This window comes from Salvelinus alpinus, chromosome 36 (assembly GCF_045679555.1).
Source record: "Salvelinus alpinus chromosome 36, SLU_Salpinus.1, whole genome shotgun sequence".
Taxonomy (NCBI): domain Eukaryota; kingdom Metazoa; phylum Chordata; class Actinopteri; order Salmoniformes; family Salmonidae; genus Salvelinus; species Salvelinus alpinus.
The window spans coordinates 9,128,582-9,148,509 of record NC_092121.1 but is presented as its reverse complement, the minus strand read 5'-3'; the positions used below and the strand labels follow the sequence as shown (position 1 = coordinate 9,148,509).

Sequence of the window (19,928 nt, the reverse complement as noted above, 5' to 3'; positions counted from 1 at the left end):
GCAACTGCTATCACCAGCTATGGATAAATTTAAAAAAATGGTGTGGCATTATACTTCTGTTTCCAGTCGACAATATTTGAGGGTAACACATTTTCACAGATCTTTAACTAAAACGACCAATTTTATCCCTGTTTTTATCAATGTCGAATGTTACAGATCAGTGCCCGACTCATTGAATATGATCACATGGCAGGCCTTGCCATTATCAACGCGGGACTGGAGAAATTCGTTATTCATTCTGGATAACTCGAATCTAGGAAAACCATTTAAGGACTAGATTGACAACCTAAAAGTTGCTATAAAGGCAAGATACTTGCATGGCGTTTTACTTCTCGTCTACTTGAAGAATGCAATAAAAGGCTACTAGTTTAAGTTTGCTGCTGTGCACTGCTGTGATGTCTTGCATACCAGAACTCTTACAATAGTGTTTTGGCAGAAAATAACATGACAGAATGCTTCTCAATAATCTGCAATGTGTCATCTCTAGAGATACTGTAGCTTCGATGCAACCAAGAGAGTGAGGTCATCCATGGATTGTGGTCGACCGATTATTACACACTGATTATGTATATTACAGGTACAATGTTTACCAACAAGCTGCTGACCCTGGTGCTGGTGGTGCAGCCTGGACGGGTGCTGCTGGGCATGAAGAAGAGAGGGTTCGGAGCAGGGAAGTGGAATGGGTTTGGTGGCAAAGTCCAACCTGGGGAGACTATTGAAGAGGCTGCCAGGCGGTGAGATTGGTTGCAGTCCTCGGTAGATGTCTTGAAAGGTTTCCCTACAGTTTGGTTTAACAATTTGCATGTAAAATCATGTTAACAGATTTCAGCACTGGGCAGCATCTGATACTACATACCCCCATAAATGTCATATTGTGATGTTACAGTAGGCATGGTCTGATTATTGCCTGTTGTCTGAGGCCTACTATCTACTTTTTCCTACTCTGGTCTGAAAGCGACACACTTTCCTGCTGCTTTCTCTCTACTTACAAATGGTTTGTTTCTTCCAGAGAACTGCAGGAGGAAAGTGGCCTCACAGTGGATGCACTTGATAAGATTGGAAATATCAAATTTGAATTCATCAGAGAAACAGAGCTGCTTGATGCCCATGTTTTCCGAGCTGACAACTACAACGGGGAGCCAACAGAGTCAGATGATATTCATTCTCAATCTCATGCATTCTATTTAGGGCCAGGTTGGTGACCAGGATGAACTCATAGCCCAATAGGCTATAATCATAGACCCCATAGTGTTCCTGGAAAAAACTGCGGTCCTATACTACATGCGTTTTTATGGAGATTTTAGACTGTCTGACGAAGTTCACTAACTTATACCTTTTCTCTTCTAGAGATGAGGCCGCAGTGGTTCGACTCGGATAAGATACCCTTCGGTCAAATGTGGGTTGACAATATTCTGTGGTTTCCACTGATGCTTCAAAAGAAGAAGTTCTTGGGCTACTTCAAATTTCAGGGTCATGACTTGATAATCGATCACAAGTTAGAGGTAGAAAATCTTTAAGACAAACTACTGGCCTCTGACTCATTCATACTGTATCAAAGAGCATTCCCACATTGTTGTCTACCTCAAACATCCCTGGAGAAATACTGCAGAATTCTTACTGATTCCAGCTACCCTTGTTCATATTCAGTGCCAAGATATCCCCAGGTCTTTATAAATTTACAAACACTTTGTTACCAGTGACCATATGCCTGTGAATCAGTAATAATTCCCACTGAGCCAAAACTAAATACTGGATGTGTAAATGTTGCTGACATATGTATCCTATTCCACTATTGTGTTGATATGACATTTTTAAAGTATGTGCGAATGCAGTGTGCTCTTTAGTAAAGTATGTGCGAATGCAGTGTGCTCTTTAGTAAAGTATGTGCGAATGCAGTGTGCTCTTTAGTAAAGTATGTGCGAATGCAGTGTGCTCTTTAGTAAAGTATGTGCGAATGCAGTGTGCTCTTTAGTAAAGTATGTGCGAATGCAGTGTGCTCTTTAGTAAAGTATGTGCGAATGCAGTGTGCTCTTTAGTAAAGTATGTGCGAATGCAGTGTGCTCTTTAGTAAAGTATGTGCGAATGCAGTGTGCACCTCTTTTTTGTTACTTAATCAAACAGGTGGAATGACAATGATTTTGATTGTTAAACATCCTGTTTAATTCAATTCAGTATCAGGGTAATTTTTTATATTTATTTAACCTTTAACTAGGCAAGTCAGTTAAGAATACATTTTTATTTACAATGACGGCCTACTCCGGCCAAACCCGGACGACGCTGGGCCAATTGTGCACCGCCCTATGGGACTCCCAATCACGGCCAGATGTGATACAGCCTGGATTTGAACCAGGTACCGTAGTGACCGAGATGCTGCGCCACTCGGGAGTCCAATAATAATAATGAGACGGGTATTTGATACAATAGTTAAACGTTCCTGTATCTACATCCTTCACCTAGTTCCAATTTTCTTTCTCAAAGATCATAGAAAGCATTTGTTTCCTCTTTTAAGACTTGCCATAAAAAAAAAGTTGTGACTATCTCATGTTGACACAATAATAAGAACTTGTGAGGAACCAATTAACAGTTCCACAGAGAAGACAAGAAAATAATATATTGAATAACAAAACGTATTGCCCCGGAGCTCTCTAATATTACTCCGTTCTAATTGAGACAACATTTTGTTACACAGCCTCATTCATGTACTTTAATTACATGGAAAACACATGCAATTTGCACTTCCTGCAAGAGGGTGAATTTTGCAAGAACAGGTTACGTAAAGCTTCAAAATTGTGAGTGATTTTTTTTTACATTTTTCATCAGATCAAATAATGAGAAACTTTACCAACAATCTTATGCTTTAGACATGGAATCAATGTATACTGTTGAATAAGAGGACAATAAATCATTGGGTATATTCTTGAAAAAAATAAATCTGAATATTCTTGAATATTGCATACACAGAAAAAATATTCAATCTAGTTTTCTTCAAATCTACATTAAGTAAACACTGAACCACCATTGCATCTTAATTGAAACTGAAACATTGCAAACAGGTCAAAAGCATTAACACAGAGCACATTTCATTTCTACCTGAAATAAAATATTACAGGATCATTACTACTTAATTGCACTAATGACTGTGTGGCATTGTAGCATGTTTCTTTGGTATGTTCACCACTGGTCACGTGAAGTGTTATATCAGCCATAAATCATTCATTATTTTCATTTGATCAAACTTCTTCCTCTCGATAGATTGCTCGGCTCAGGCGTAGAAACTGAAGCAGCTTTTCACAGTATTGCAACTAAGATTCGATTGACGCAAGGAATCCGAAGTCCTTTGCATGAATATCAACACAACAAGCTAGCCAGCCCAGTTGCACAAGTGTGGTCAGCAGGATGATTAATACTTATGTTGTACTTCACAACAAACCATTGAATAGCATGCTGCTACTACATTTACTTTAATATATATTGGTTTGCCTGTCTTTTTCAGAAATGAGCCTGTGCCCTGATTAGAATCTTTCTAAACATCTTAAACACAAAAGGTCATGTTGCCACCACCTGGCTGCGGCAAGGAAACCTATCTTCCCTGTGTGGCAACATCTTCAATCAGCTTAATTAGTGTATTCCTACATGCACATACATTCTAACATTTGTCTGCCTGCAATGAGACACTACATTATACCTCAACATAGGCGAATGATCCTCCAAGAAGTGTAGGTAAGAAGTCCCTCATATGGTAAAGGCAGTGAGCTACAAAATAACACAGAAAGGGTCCAGCTTTTCAACAAAATGTTCCCTCTATATCAATTATGAAATCCATATTTTCCTATTCTCATACAGCGGTACACATTCTTCAAAGCACTCTTCCACTTCCCAATGAGCTCCTTTGATCTACCTCTGACATCCCTAGTGAGGATGCACGTACAGTATAATATATCTCGAGCTGCAGACCACATCCACTCATTGAAATCAGTGATGTAGTGGTAAAAAAAAAGAAGTGGGTAAACTGATCGCCGGGTAGCAGAGAAAAAAGTAGCGCTCCCTATACTTCAATGCATTTTTCCCGCAAAAGGTGGATAAACTGTCCCACAAAGAAAATGAAAAAAAAGGTGCGTAAACTGCATTTACTCACCACTGATTGATACTTAAGGCACAGTTTGTAGTGTTTTTCAAGGTTTTATGAAAACAGTTCACCATCAGTCCCTTCTGAGAGTGACTGTATCTTGGCTTGCAAAGCAGCATATTCATCGCTTGTTGAGAGAGAAGGGGACATGGGTGTCTACTTGGGTGTAAGAGGAGGGGATTGCACTTCATCGACACCGAAGAAACACCCAAGCTTCTGCTGGAGATCATTCCACACTGCACCCATCTAGTTATCAAACAAACAAAGTAGTCTGTTAAAGTGAAAGCATCCTCTGACCAAAATTCTATAGACGATTATCTTATAATTGTGCATCTATTAAAGATTAGAATCAACACACACACACACCAACCTAATGAACTGTGTGCTCTACTACATCAACTAAATCCTTAGAAATCCATGCCTGACACTGTATATGTCCAGGTGAGTCTCACCTCTTGGTGACCTTGGACCTGTGAGTTGACGAAGGCTCCCAGGATGTGAGAGGTGATGGGCAGGTATGTGAAGATGAGCTGAGTCTCCTGGTGAAGGCAGAACAGGGAGAAGTAGTTCCGCAGTTCCATGGTCTGAATGGCGTTCTCCTGCTGTTAGGGGAGGATACAAACCATTACTTCACAAACCACAACCATATGATGGTTATCAAGAGGAACAACCTCATTGATCATAAGACTATGCTGTCATGGCCTTGTCTGTAGGAGTCAGTGTTGAAACGCATGACATATGAGATCCATTCTAAAGGCTGAAATGCCCAACTGTCAAATGCAATATCGTCCTAAGATGGTTTAGTATGAGAAATGTGGTAGGATATACAAGGATATCAATCCTTATACCAGGGTATCAACTGCCCAATGACGGCATATAGGAAAATGCTTTCCCTCCTTCCTCTCAATGTCAGAGAGGACACAGTCTCTCCGAGGGAAGGAGGGTGGGTTGGCCTGTGATGACATTATTTAATCTTCATTATCCTGACAACAGTGTTGATTTGACGTGTGACAACCCTGAGTAAATGAGGAAGGAAGAGCGTTTTTCAAGCACACACAGAGAGAGAGAGAGAGAGAGAGAGAGAGAGAGAGAAAGGGGAAGAGAAGGAGATTGAATGAATGAATGAGAGAGAACCTGCACAATGCGAGACTCCAGTTGCTCCACTGACACCTGCTCTTTGGGCTGCACTGTGGCATTCATCATCTGCCTCTTCATCATACCATACTTCTGCAGCGCTCTCTGGTGCTCGTGCAATACTCCCTTCTCATGCCGCTCACACAGATCCTATGGGACACAACAACACACACACGGTAAGAAATAACTAAATAACTACCCTATTTTTACATTATAGTATTTAGCAGACACTTGTCCAGAACGACTTACTACTTACTGTGAGTGCATACTTATTTGTACTGGTCCCACGTGGGAATCAAACCCACAACCCTGGCGTTGCAAGCACCATGCTCTACCAACTGAGCCACACGGGTCAAATATATATTGTTAACACTCTAAATTAAGTTGCTGTTATACCTGTGTAGTGCATTTGTAATAACACTGGTAACATTGCATTAACTTAATACAGAGTTCTTCAGTAAATTTATTTTTTACATTTCTCAAACTCACTCTGTATGATTGCAGCAAATCCAAGAATAGATTCAGTTTTTCCACAACATCGTCCTCTTCTCTCCTCCCCTTAAGATATCAATGAATAAATGATTATGTTTTGCACGCAGGTAGAGTTTGGCAATAGCACATTAGAGCAGGTGGTACGTATATACAGTGAGCTGGATTGTACCTGCTGAGCACCTTTGTCGGCGAGCAGAGCAAACTCCACGGAAAGGCCTTTCAGAGACTGACGGAGAATGCCCCAGGTGCTTTGGGATGAGGCCAGAGAGGGAATGGGTGAACCATCGGAGCCCAGTGTACTGCAACAGAAAGCATAACTAGAGAAGCTGGACCAGTACGGTGTCTTGGCTGACAAAAACGATTTGAAGTGAAAACCCTGAAAAGGAAAAGAAAACAAATCCTTTACAATTGCCAACATTTTCTTCCCCAAAACTGTTGTATGGGTGGGGTAGCTAGCATAATACGTTTCCTTGGGCCAAAACACTTGTCTAGAGAGGGGCGATAGAGAAAGAGAGCTTTATGCCCTATACATGCTGAGTTCTGTACCTGAGCTCCCTTCCAAACATTAGCAAATCAGTGGCGTTTTCCTTGGAGCGCTCGGCCATCTTTTCTGCCCGGTCCCGCAGCTTGTGAAAGCTGTTGTGGATATTCCTGATCAGTTCCCTGCTTGATGAAAACTGGGCCTGGATATCAGCTGGGAGATATTCCTACAGCACAGATGTACCAAGACTCACACTGCTGCATCTCAGTAGGTTTTCAAATAGTCATTTGATGTATTATTTGATAATAGAAACAATACAAACCTTTGCCAGAGTTGCCATTGTATTAGTCATGAATTCATCTCCCATTTTCTTGCAAGCATCACGCATTTTCACTTGAACGTCCTGAGAGTAAGAGAGAGAGAGTAAAGTTGTGTGAGAAGTACAGTCATTATCCATGGCAAGCCAAAGAACAATGTGATCTTTGCATAGACAACTAGCAGAGATGAAGCAAGGTGGTCTTTTCAGTAGCAAGGCTCTGTCATATCCTCACATGGTCTCTCCTATCATTGCTATGCAGACGACACACAATTAATCTTCTCCTTTCCCCCCTCTGATAACCAGGTGGTGAATCGCATCTCTGCATGTCTGGCAGACATATCAGTGTGGATGACGGATCACCACCTCAAGCTGAACCTCGGCAAGACGGAGCTGCTCTTCCTCCCGGGGAAGGACTGTCCGTTCCATGATCTCGCCATCACGGTTGACAACTCCATTGTGTCCTCCTCCCAGAGTGCTAAGAACCTTGGCGTGATCCTGGACAACACCCTGTCGTTCTCAACTAACATCAAGGCGGTGACCCGTTCCTGTAGGTTCATGCTCTACAACATTCGCAGAGTACGACCCTGCCTCACGCAGGAAGCGGCGCAGGTCCTAATCCAGGCACTTGTCATCTCCCGTCTGGATTACTGCAACTCGCTGTTGGCTGGGCTCCCTGCCTGTGCCATTAAACCCCTACAACTCATCCAGAACGCCGCAGCCCGTCTGGTGTTCAACTTTCCCAAGTTCTCTCACGTCACCCCGCTCCTCCGCTCTCTCCACTGGCTTCCAGTTGAAGCTCGCATCCGCTACAAGACCATGGTGCTTGCCTACGGAGCTGTGAGGGGAACGGCACCTCCGTACCTTCAGGCTCTGATCAGGCCCTACACCCAAACAAGGGCACTGCGTTCATCCACCTCTGGCCTGCTCGCCTCCCTACCTCTGAGGAAGTACAGTTCCCGCTCAGCCCAGTCAAAACTGTTCGCTGCTCTGGCACCCAATGGTGGAACAAACTCCCTCACGACGCCAGGTCAGCGGAGTCAATCACCACCTTCCGGAGACACCTGAAACCCCACCTCTTTAAGGAATACCTAGGATAGGATAAAGTAATCCTTCTAACCCCCCCCCCCCCTTAAAAGAGTTAGATGCACTATTGTAAAGTGGTTGTTCCACTGGATATCATAAGGTGAATGCACCAATTTGTAAGTCGCTCTGGATAAGAGCGTCTGCTAAATGACTTAAATGTAAATGTAAATGTAGCAGAGACGTACCGAGCCGTTGAAGGTGAGAAAGGTCTTGACCAGTTCGTCCTCGGAGAAGAAGGGGTGTCGTGCCACTAGGTTGATGAACCGGCCCAGAGCACGCCGCCTTCCCTCTATAAAGTCCCTCTCAGACATAGAGGTCAGGACTGTAGACAGACAGAAATCAGTTAAAGAGCCAGCATATTCATTCACTTGTTCTGCTTCCGTAAAACAGAAGTGATCATACCGTTTTATGTAATACAGTCAGGGTTGGCTCGATGTAACTAATCAACCTGGATTACTTTTTAAAAAGTGTAATCGGATTACTTACATTCTTAAAAACAGCTAATTACTTTCGGGATTACTTCATCTATCTATACTTCATCTTGATAAAACTTTGTCATCATTGCTGTCATTTAGCGCACCATCAGCACTTCTCACATGCTCACAGAGATTCTATTATTCTGCTGATCGCCCATTAAGGGTGGATGGCTTCTTCTGTGGTTGAATGAATTGGTAAGGCTTCCAAAACATTTACACCTGGCTCACTGGTCAATGCAAATCAGCTGGGACTACAGAGGTCCTGCTTGCTGCTTTGAAGCAGTGCAGTTTCAATCTCTTTCCTTCGTGAAATGCTTTCTGATTGCACAATATTTCAAAATGTAGGCCTAAATCATGAGAAAAACCCTACTGAATGCAACCAATGTGGTTACTGTTTAAGAGAAAAGGGTCGAAGCTTTCTGGTCTGAATTGTATTTAATATCCAACAAAGGGCACTCATGTCGGGCATTAAAGGTAGGTGCATAGGCATATACATTAAATGTACTGTTAGTTAGCCGTGAAATCTATATCTATCAGTAATATGCTATATTTTGAGTTAGCGATCTAGCTAACCACTTCTTCATCTGGTGAATTAGTCCCAAATAAATTAGCCTCAAAATATAAATGAGTGCCCAAAAAGATGTAGACAAATGAATATCTATTGAACAAAAAAATATAAAATACTGTAAGCCTATTTTCATCGTAAAATAATAATAATTGCCTAGTTGCCAAACCCCAAATCCATGACAATCACTGGTTTAGGTTGCAATTCAAAATAGCTGGAATCATGCAGTTGTACTTGAACATGATGTAAGAATAAACCATGTATTTCTTGAATCATACCGTGTTAGTAGTCTAGTACACCTCTGAATAAAAAACGCTGAATTACTTTATAAGATGATAAGGCGACCATTTTCTTCTATTGCGTGACCCCACCGCAATTGTGGTGCAACCAAATCATGGGCTGGTGCCAACAAGTGAATATGTTAGTGACTATGCTCTTACACATAGAATATAACATGAATTATAGGATCTTTAGGCTCTCACCCCATTTGGAAATAATAATGTTACTAAATGAAAAAATACTATATTAAATCAACAGTTAAGTGTTTTCAAATATGTCTGGGTGCTAGAAGTGAAAGTAATGCAAAAGTAATCCAAATGTAATCGGATACTTATTTGGAGTAATCCAAAATATTATTTTATCATGTAACTGTAATCAGTAACGGATTACATTTTTCAAGTTATCCGCCCAACCCTGAATAAAGTAATAACATTGGTATCTAATAATGGTAATATAAAGACAGAGTTCATGTCTGGATGTGGGAACACGGGTGAAGTTGGATTAATAGAATTGGAGTTTCTTTGGAGCAGCGGGACCCCAGCTCTGATGCAGAGTGGAACATTTATTTACAGATCAAAGCCTCACTCTCCTCCTAATAATCAAACGTTCTGACTGACATCCTCTATATACCTCCTTTCAGCATTCTCTTAGGCGGCAGTGCAGGCACCATTCTGTAAGCAAACCTCTGCAGCAAGAGCTCGTGGAAGACATCGAAATCACTGTACCGCCGGTAAACAGATATCTTAAAATGCTGAAAAAGTTCAAACAAATATTACATGTGTGAATAACCGAGAAGTGCAAAATAACATAATGCTTTGGCTTGTGAATTCAACAAATATATTGACAATGGATGTGTTTGTCATGCGTTGGCTTTAGGTCATACTGATTGTGAATGCTCACTGCACAGAAACAACACCAGCTCTGTTCAGCTTAGGCACCCAGTGTAAATGATACAATGTACTGTATGTATACATTCATTCTTAGATGGACCCTTACCAACAAGCATTAAAGCCATTCGTTTCACCAAGCCAAAAATGCAGAAATAATTGAGGACCCAGGAATAGAGCCGGAGGGAATTACAGGCTTTTTGTAGTTATGATCAAAATTCCTATTAAAAATGTTGCTTGTAATGCACAAATGTGACCTATTTGAAGTAAAAAGGTAAATACATGGTAAAGTATGTGCCTTACCTTTTCTATTCATAATTTCCTTGACTGTTCTTCTAACAAAGCCCATTTATGTTACACTCATATGTAATTAAATGCAGCCTTCACCTGGCTGGTGATCTGGTACTCCACGTGTTTGAGGAACAGACCCTTCTTTTCAGGAATTAGCTCCACCTGGACTGTATCCCTGGCAAGCAGCTTGCCCAGGGTCTGGGACACCGTGAGGGGGCTCTCCTGAGTTGGCTGCATCCTCAGAGTCTGGAGGTCCTTGAACTCACCAAGTCGGGGCTTAGGGAACTCTGTCAAACAAACACCAAGTCAAACATGAGTAACCAATGCTCTCATCTACTCATTTATCTAGAAGGCCATCAGCACATCTATGCTCACAGACAAAGTGTACACATTCAGCTCTATTGAACTAGTAGACATCATTTATGATTTCCTGTAGTGCAGGTTTGAATATAAAACATTTTCCTACACACATCCATGTTGTGTGGGGAAAGCAAGCATGTTCCAGTGTACATTTGACATTTCACCTCCCTTAGTTGCCCTCTGATCCTTCAGACACTTGAATTCTCCTATTCACATATTTTTGGCAACTTTTATTTAGGAGCCCAATTGAGACCAGTGTCTCATTTGCAATGGTGCCCTGAGGACAAAAACGGCATCAATACAACAACAAAATATAAAAATAAACTACAATTCAGCTATAAATACATTATAACAAGTTATAATAGTCAATTGAAACAATTGCAGACTTCCGTGAACTCATTTACAGAGTTTTAAACTGCCCTATCGGCACCAGGGAATCCAGGTGGAAATTGTTTGTAAGGTATTCAATAACTGTGGTGTGTTAAAACTAAAAAGGCAAATTTACCAAACTTTGTGGAGACAACCGGGACCTCAAGAGTTAAGAACGGGATTGGTATCTCATATTGAAATATTTCAACAGGGAAGTGAGGTATGATGGAATCTTGTGGAGCAGAGCTTTGTAAACAAGAAAGGAGTAATAAAGTGATGTAGAGGATTTTAGTGAGGTCCAGCCAACCTTCTGATACATGATGCAGTGATGAGTATTAAAACTGTCAGTGAAGCGCGCTACGGTAGACGGCATCCAACGGTTTAAGAGTAGCGGCTTGCTGCAGTCTGGTAAAAGTATTTGCCCCCTTTCAGATTTTCTCTATTTTTTGCATATTTTTGATACTGAATGTTATCAGATCTCAAACCAAAACCTAATATTAAATAAAGGGAACCTGAGTTTACAAATAACAAAAAAAGTTATTTGCAGACTCTTGGAAGAATGTTCTATGATTGATTCAAAAGTATAACTTTTTGGACGACATGGTTCCCATTATGCCTGACGAAAACCAAATGCTGCATTCCACAGTAAGAACCTCAAACCAACGGTCAAGCATGGTGGTGGTAGTGTGATGGTTTGCCTCAGGACCTGGACGGCTTGCCTTAGAAGGAACCATGAATTCTGCTCTGTATCAGAGAATTCTACAGGAGAATGTTAGGCCATCCGTCTGGGAGCTGAAGCTGAAGCGCAGCAAGACAATGATCCAAAACACACAATCGAGTCTACATGAAAATGGCTAAAAAGCAATACATTTGAAGTTTTGGAATGGCCTAGTCAAAGTCCAGACCTCAACCCAATTGAGATGTTGTGGCAGGACTTGAAACAAGCAGTTCATGCTTGAAAACCCACAAATATCACTGAGTTACAACAGCTCTGCATGAAAGAGTAGTCCAAAACTCCTCCACAGTGGCGTGAGACTGATAAACAACTACAGGAAGTGTTTGGTTGGAGTCATTGCAGCTAAAGGTGGCACAACCAGTTATTGAGTGTAAGGAGGCACCTACTTTTTCACACTGGGGCATTGGGTGTGGCATAACTTTATTTATGAAATAAATGTAATAAGTATGTAATTGTTGTGTTATTTGCTCACTCAGTTTCCCTTTATTTAATATTAGGATTTGGTTGAAGATCTGACAACATTCAGTATCAAAAATATGCAAAAGTAGAGACAATTAGAAATGGGGCAAATACTTTTTCACAGCACTGTATATAAATAGTAAAGAGCACAGGTCCCAATACCAACCCCGGCGGTACACCTTTCGTAATATTGAGGAAACTAGACTTGACACCATTAGAAAGCACACATGACTCTCCCTGAACTCAAATGTCTCTTAAGTCTTTCAAACAATTATGATGGTGTGATTCATGTGATCCTGAATGTAACCCTCCTTGACATTCCACAGAGATATGAGCAGAGTTAATCGTCCTCCTCCAACAACCAGGAAACCAGCTCTACCATAGCTCAGCAGAGAAAACGTGACATCAGTTTCACAGAAAGCAGTCAGCTGCCATATTGGCAGCACTTGAAATAACACAGAGGGCCCTAAATAATCATATGAGCTTTGGAACAGAGCTCTAACTCAGGGCTGTGTTCGGAGTAATGGCTACCTCTGAAAAACAAAAAGACGACGACTCCTCTCCAACTTAATGGTACTGTACACTGTAACACTCATGCTTTTCAACAGCCACAGAATGTGAAAGTAAACTGATTCACATAATCAAGAAATACAAGTGTACTTGAGAGGGAGGGAAGAGTTCTTCCTGTAACTTTCATTATGATTTTCACAGAGCTGTTCCAGAGGAAAAAAAGGGCAGGGAAAGGTTGTGTGTCTTTTACAGAGACATGGGAAGGGAGCTGGTGTATTCCCAGACGCAATGCCCAGAGGTTAGAGGAAACCGGCCAACAAATACAACACACTATGATAAAACTAGGACCAGCTTTTTAGCACAGCACACTTGCTTGTTTTGTGTGCAAATGCAATGTGTAATTTAGGTTGTCACATGCATATTCAACTTCACACAATATATAGCGAAGTGAACTTTCTCACACAAGCTGTTCATAGGGGTCACAAAGGTTTTTGACCTTAGATACTTAACAGTCAAGCCACTGATTAAGCTACACATTTACTGCCGTGTCCTCACTTGAAAACAACTAGTTAAAAGGCTTACCTTGTATGCAGTTCTCTAAGAGTTTCGGGCTTGGTTGCTTTCCTTGCTGAGCAAGCGCAATCAACGCCAGTGCTTTATATAGGGACAACTTGCTTAAGAATCCATCAGTGTAGTCAACATGCTCAGCAATCTGAAAAAGACAAGGACATTACAGGACTCTCTTAACAGGTCATTGCTCAATCCAAGGTCTAAATTCAGCTGTGGTTGACAAGAAAATGCAGAAAACACTTTAGTAATGATATAATACAGTAAGAAACATCAAACTGAACCATGTGGTCTCAGCTGAAATGCATCTATGAAGCGTTTCCATGGATAATGTGTAACACGTTGTCATTTTTTCACGTCCCATGTGCTCTTGAATAACACAACTTTTAAAACGCCATCCCCTCAAATACCATCACTTTTGAGTAAGCTTTACTGAAGCAAATACCACTAATTAAATGGCAGCAAGGAGATAGTTAGCAGACACCACCCTTTCTAATAACTGGTGTTGGAACGAGTATTGTAATTACCCCTTTAGTACTTAGTGGGAAAACAAATATAGGCTTGAGAGGGTCTTTGAATAGAGTTGAATGGTTTGTATCAAAGAGCGCTAGATGTTTTCAAGTCCTACTTCCTATTCTGCAGAATTTCTTGTTCACTTTTCTTGGAGTTCCAAGAAGGGAAGAGGATAGAAAACCCATCGGTCTAATACATTACAAACCAGTCTGTGCTTCTGTTTCATAACAACATAAACTTGAGCCTAAAAAAAAAAAAAATACACAAACAGCCAGAACTTCCTTTCCACATTTGGCAGGCATTCTAGATCATAGATGTGACAACAAGTGAAGAAAAAGCAGTGTTCACCTGGCCCTGCACAGCACTGGGAAGATCTGTTCTGCTGAGCAACCTCTGAAAGACCTCCACCTGCACTCGTTCATCTATCTTACTCCGGATGGCCTCGTACACCTCCCTGTAGTATGGAGGGACTGATCCTGAGAGAGGAGGTGCACAAACCATTAGGCATGGATTTATGTGGAAGAAGACATTTTAATTAAATTGCATGATTTGTGGTTAAACATCATGGCAAAATCTATTTCATTTAACCTAAACTACTCAATATTAGGAAGGTGTTCCTAATGTTTGGTATACTCAGTGTATGTTTGGTATATCTCCCGGGTGGCGCAGTGGTCTAGGGCACTGCATCGCAGTGCTAGCTGCGCCACCAGAGTCTCTGGGTTCGCGCCCAGGCTCTGTCGCAGCCGGCCGCAACCGGGAGATCCGTGGGGCGACGCACAATTGGCATAGCGTCGTCCGGGTTAGGGAGGGTTTGGCCGGTAGGGAGGGTTTGGCCGGTAGGGATATCCTTGTCTCAGTATGTAAAAAAATAAAAAATAAAAAGTAATAAAAATGTATGCACTCTACTGTAAGTCGCTCTGGATAAGAGCGTCTGCTCTTGGCCGGTAGGGATATCCTTGTCTCAGTATGTAAAAATTTAATAAAATGTATGCACTCTACTGTAAGTCGCTCTGGATAAGAGCGTCTGCTAAATGACTAAAATGTAAATGTAAATAATGGTTGTGAAAATGTGGACAGTATATGAATAGAAAAGGTGTGTACAGCAGTAGTTATATAGGATGAGCCTTGACTAGAATAGCGTATATACATATGAAGTGGGTAAAACAGTATGTAAATATAATTAAAGTGGCCAGTGTTCAATGACTATGTACACAGGGGAGCAGTCTCTAAGGTGCAGGTAGAGCTGAATTCAGGGCTTGTAAAATTATACCTAGGCTAAAAATAAGCCTTCAGCATAAGAGCCACTAATAATATTATTATTTTATCAAAATAGAATAACAAGCATTTTTGCAAAAATCACTGATCTGGCTTTCAAATCAGTCTGCCAAATCAGTCTATCAAAAATGCAATTTTCTTATAATACATATTTTTTACCAGAACCATGCACATCCACTAATAATGACCAACTTCTGGTAACAGGCATTATAGAAAATTAAAGGTGTAAAATTTAACTTTTTGGGCGACACAGCATATTCACATAGAAATGTGTGTTATAGATCTGTCACTCATTGAACGCAAGTCTAAGACATTTTATTTGTGCTATTTCTATGCTTCCTGTACTTAAGTTTCATTTTTGCGTCTTTTACTTTCGGTTTTGTACATCAGCTTCAAACAGCTGAAAATACAATATTTTTCTTATGGAAAATATATTTCACAGTGGTTTAGATGGTACAATGATGCTCTACACTATATTTGCTTGTTTTGTCACAAACTGAAATTAGGCAAACTATTCACATTTTAGTAACCAGGAAATGGCTGAGTGATTTCTGCATAGTGCATCTTTAACACAGATCTCATAAACAATCTCAAGCACAAGCCCACCTGCTAGTGAGTAGCCAGCTAATCTTTATATTTAAAGTCTAGCCAACTTGGATCTACAATGCATTTTGTTGTGTTACAGCCTTAATTTAACATGTATTAAATTGAGATTTTGTGTCACTTGTCCACACACACACAGAACCCCATAATGTCAAATTGGAATTATGTTTTTAGAAATGTTTACTAATTAAAAATGAAAAGCTGAAATGTCTTGAGTGAATATGTATTCAACCCCTGTTATTGCAAGCCTAAATAGGTTCAGTAGTAAAGATTTGCTTAACAAGTCACATAATAAGTTGCATGGACTCACTCTGTGTGCAATAATAGTGTTTAACATGAGTTTTGAATGACTACCTCATCTCTGTACCCCACACACTCTGTAAGGTCCCTCAGTCGAGCACTTAATTTCAAACTCTGATTCCACCACAAAGACCAGGGAGATTTTCCAATGTTTCTCAAAGAAGGGCACCTATTGGTAGATGGGTAAAAAAAAAAAAGCAGACATTGAATATCCCTTTGAGCATGGTGAAGTTATTAATTACACTTTGGATGGTGTGTCGATACACCCAGTCACTACAAAGATACAGGCGTCCTTCCTAACTCAGTTGCCAGGGAGGAAGGAAACAGCTCAGGGATTTCACCATGAGGCCAATGGTGATTTTTAAACAGTTAAAGAGTTTAATAGCTGTGATAGGACAAAACTGAGGATGGATCAACAACAATGTTGTTACTCCACAATACTAACCTAAATGAGAGTTAAAAGAAGGAAGCCTGTACAGAATAAAATATTCAAAAACATGCATCCTGTTTGCAATAAGGCACTAAAGTAGAACTGCAAAAAATGTGTCAAAGAAACAAACTTTATGTCCTGAACACAAAACAATGTTTGGGACAAATCCAACACAACAGATCACTGAGTACAACACTTCATATTATCAAGCATGATGGTCGCTGCATTATGTTATGGGTATGCTTGTCATCAGCAAGGACTAGGGAGTTTCTTAGGATAATAGGAAACACAATATAGCTACAGTAAGCACAGGCAAAATCCTAGAGGAAAACCTGGTTCAGTCTGCTTTCCAACAGACACATGGAGACAAATTCACCTTTCAGCAGGACAATAACCTAAAACACAAGGCCAAATATACACTGGAGTTGCTTACCAAGAAGACAGTAGGCCAGTTTCCATTGACCCAGGTTTATTCGACAAAAGCAATGTTGCAACAAAAAGAATCCTTGCGACATGTGTCATGGAAAGGGCAGATATGAGAAACTTTCTCAAGATTGACAAAAAAAAATTGTTCGACGGGTGGATTTTTATTTTGTCTAACTTTCTTTATTTTGACAAATGATGATTGAAACTGTGTTTTTAGAATAAATGATGATTTCCTAATCATTTTGAAGGTACGCAGGGCATGTGATGTCACTGCATAATTATAAAGCTCCACTCCAGGTTTAATTCTAAATGCCTATTGCTTACAAAATACATGTTTTCCACAAAAAATATATTATGTTTCTTTGCAGAACAAGGATTGTCAAGAATACATGAATTGCTTCGCCTTGCTTGTCTGGTTGGCTGGCAAGTTTCACCATCCAATTCTTTCAGATCTACAGGTGTACAAGTTTTACCATGGCACGGCCTGCAGCGATACGCTGGCACATGAGACTTATTAGAATATGGCAAATATGAGTAAATGATTGCATTCTATACATGTTGGCTTTTGTGGGCTACCTGAGACATGCAACAGATAGGTGGGAGGGCATACAGGTTGTCGCCAATTTATTAATGCGAAATTTGCCTAAATGGGTAATGGAAACACTTCATCCACTACATTTTTACATCGACACTGTCGTTTTTTTTTGTGTGTGATGTCATTACGTCCAGGTGTTTTTATTAAAACGAGATAGTTCAATGGAAACGCACTCCAGCAGGGAATTGTCACATATATTTTCTAAATGTCGACCAAAAAAATAAATCACTGGACAAGTTAATGGAAACATAGCTAGTGAATGTTCCTGGGCGGCTTAGTTACAGTTTTGACTTAAATTGGCTGGAGAACCTATGCCAAGAAAATGGCTGTCTAGCAATGATCAACAACCAACTTACAGAGCTTGAAGAATTTTTTCAAGAATAATGTGAAAATATTGTACAATCCAGGTGTGCAAAGCTCTTAGACTTACCCAGAAAGACTCACAGCTGTAATGCTATGAAAGGTGATTCTGCCAAAGGTGATTCTAACATGTATTGTGTCAGGGGGTTGAATACTTTTAATCAAGATATATTAGTGTTTTATTTTTTTATAAATGCTTTACCAAATGTTAGAATTTATCTTCCACTTTGACAGAGTATTTTGTGTAGATCGTTGACAAAAAAAAGACAATTAAATGCATTTTAATCCCACCTTGTAACACAACAAATTGTGGAAAAAGTCAAGGGGTGTGAATACTTTCTGAAGGCACTGTACATACAGGTAACTGCCAAAATAAAGGAAATGCCAACATAAAGTGTCTTAATAGGGTGCTGGGGCACAACGATCCAGAGCAGCTTTACTGCACCTTGGCTTAGATTCTACAAGCGTCTGGAACTCTATTGGAGGAATGCGACACCATTCGTTTGCAAGAAATTCCATTTGATATTTTGTTGATGGTGGTGGAAAACACTGTCTCAGGCACCACTCCAGAATCTCCCATAAGTGTACAATTGTTCAACCATGGCATATGGTTTACATCGTTTTCATGCTCATCAAACCATTCAGTGGCCACTCGTGCCCTGTGGGATGGGGACATTGTAATCCATAGCATAGCCACGGTAGCCAAAATAATGGCCTGCCCAGCATTTTTGTACATGACCCTAAGCATGATAGGATGTTAATTGCCTAATTAACTCAGGAACCACCTGCTTTCAATATACTTTGTATCCCTCATTTCCATTATTCTGGCAGTTATTTGTATGGGCAAAACAGTGCTTAAAATAATGTATTTTTGTATTGGCAAAAATGTTTACAAAGTAAACTTAATCATATATGTCATTTTCATAATGAAAGAAAATAAAAAATAACTTAGCGACAATTTTCCTATGGTAGTCTGGGTACCAACTAACTTTCCACTCCTGTCATTTGCCAAGAGGCTGGTAAAACAAAAAGCTAAACGCAATCCTCTGCTCTCCCCACGCCCAATGTTATGTTTACAATGACATGCATTACGTCAGAATAGCCAATGTTAGAATGTTTCTAATCAAATGTATGAATTAAATTAATGTATTTCTATCAGTCTAATTTGCATTAATATTGTGATTGGATGATAGCTGTGAGGGTTATCGAATCAGTATCAAATCTTAACGATACAATGTTCATATGAAGATTGCCTAAAGTATCTTAGACAAATGACAGGAGGCAAGTAGTGGAATATAATAGCTAAACAGAAGACAACCAGGCTAGTCCTATGCTATGGAACGTTGAATACGTGATTTGGACAGGTCATAGAAATATAATCTAGATTGTAATTCTATGGGACAGGTAACATCCATAACAGGTGAGAACATGACAATGAGCAGACCAATGCAACAGTACAGCAGCCTACCCTACTGTATAAAAAAAACTACAGATATCTGTCAAATCACCCTTAATTACACCTATCTTATGTTCTTGTCTATTACTGTTCTGTACTTTTATGTATTTGTAAGTTTTATGTGAACCCCAGGAAGGGTAGCTGCTGCATGTGCAGTAACTAATAGGGATCCTAATAAACTAAACACCCTTGCTAAACGTGTAATCTAATGCTCAGATGAGTAGCCTGTATTTTACAATTCGCAGTAAACCTACTATATTACTGTTTATCTTAAAGTTGACAGGTTTTGTAGTTACATCACGAATCGTAGGCTACACGATTTCTCTGAACACTTCAAACCGCGTTCTCTTAGTTTGAATTCAATCACAAGCATAACCCTCCAAAAAAACATTATTTCGCCTGTCGCCACGTAGAACGTTTACAAAAAGCCGAAAACACATTCTTAAATCCAACATAAAGATGTGGAACATAACATGTATTTAGCAAATTACCTTCATTGAGCTCGCCTGCCATAGTTCAGTTTGTCATGTGAGCACGACAGCACCGCCATGTGATTTCCTGAAGAAAAAACCCCGATGAATTAACTATTTCTTAAAGTTGTAGTGAATTTTGGACTTTTGCCAGATTTCAGACCTTATGCAACAGTACTGTATATGTCCAAACATTATTGTAGGCACTAGACAAGACCTGGATTACTGCAAACGGGATATTAGGATTCCAGAACATAGGAGCACTGGTGAACAAGTGTTATTGTATATGGATCCTCCCCCACAAAGGTTTGAAAAATCTCAAATATGCCTCTGCCCTCGAATTTAATTGCTTTCCCACTCTCAGTC

The 19,928-nt window shown here is 40.2% G+C and overlaps 2 protein-coding genes across 3 annotated transcripts; one reads left to right on the top strand and one right to left on the bottom strand.

The window, feature by feature from the left end:
- The first annotated feature begins 167 nt into the window (after nucleotides 1–167).
- LOC139564822 (oxidized purine nucleoside triphosphate hydrolase-like) lies at nucleotides 168–1,804 on the top strand. Its single transcript, XM_071384667.1, has 4 exons — nucleotides 168–304; nucleotides 578–734; nucleotides 1,010–1,154; nucleotides 1,347–1,804. The coding sequence occupies exons 2-4, from the start codon at nucleotides 583–585 to the stop codon at nucleotides 1,515–1,517; spliced, it is 468 nt and encodes a 155-aa protein (XP_071240768.1). The 5' UTR covers nucleotides 168–304; nucleotides 578–582; the 3' UTR covers nucleotides 1,518–1,804.
- Nucleotides 1,805–2,690: 886 nt separating this feature from the next.
- Nucleotides 2,691–19,833, bottom strand: LOC139564820 (sorting nexin-8-like). 2 transcript variants are annotated; one of them, XM_071384665.1, is made up of 14 exons: nucleotides 19,780–19,797; nucleotides 19,584–19,650; nucleotides 13,996–14,123; nucleotides 13,150–13,279; nucleotides 10,230–10,420; nucleotides 9,586–9,706; nucleotides 7,821–7,957; nucleotides 6,556–6,636; nucleotides 6,299–6,459; nucleotides 5,922–6,051; nucleotides 5,750–5,818; nucleotides 5,261–5,410; nucleotides 4,579–4,728; nucleotides 2,691–4,372 (listed from the first exon to the last, which is right to left on the bottom strand). In XM_071384665.1, exons 2-14 carry the CDS (start codon nucleotides 19,603–19,605, stop codon nucleotides 4,283–4,285), a joined length of 1,560 nt encoding a protein of 519 aa, XP_071240766.1. In that variant the 5' UTR covers nucleotides 19,606–19,650; nucleotides 19,780–19,797; the 3' UTR covers nucleotides 2,691–4,282. The 2 variants fall into 2 exon arrangements, with proteins under 2 accessions (XP_071240766.1, XP_071240765.1); XM_071384664.1 differs by having other exon boundaries at nucleotides 19,584–19,833.
- Between the last annotated feature and the right edge of the window lie 95 nt (nucleotides 19,834–19,928).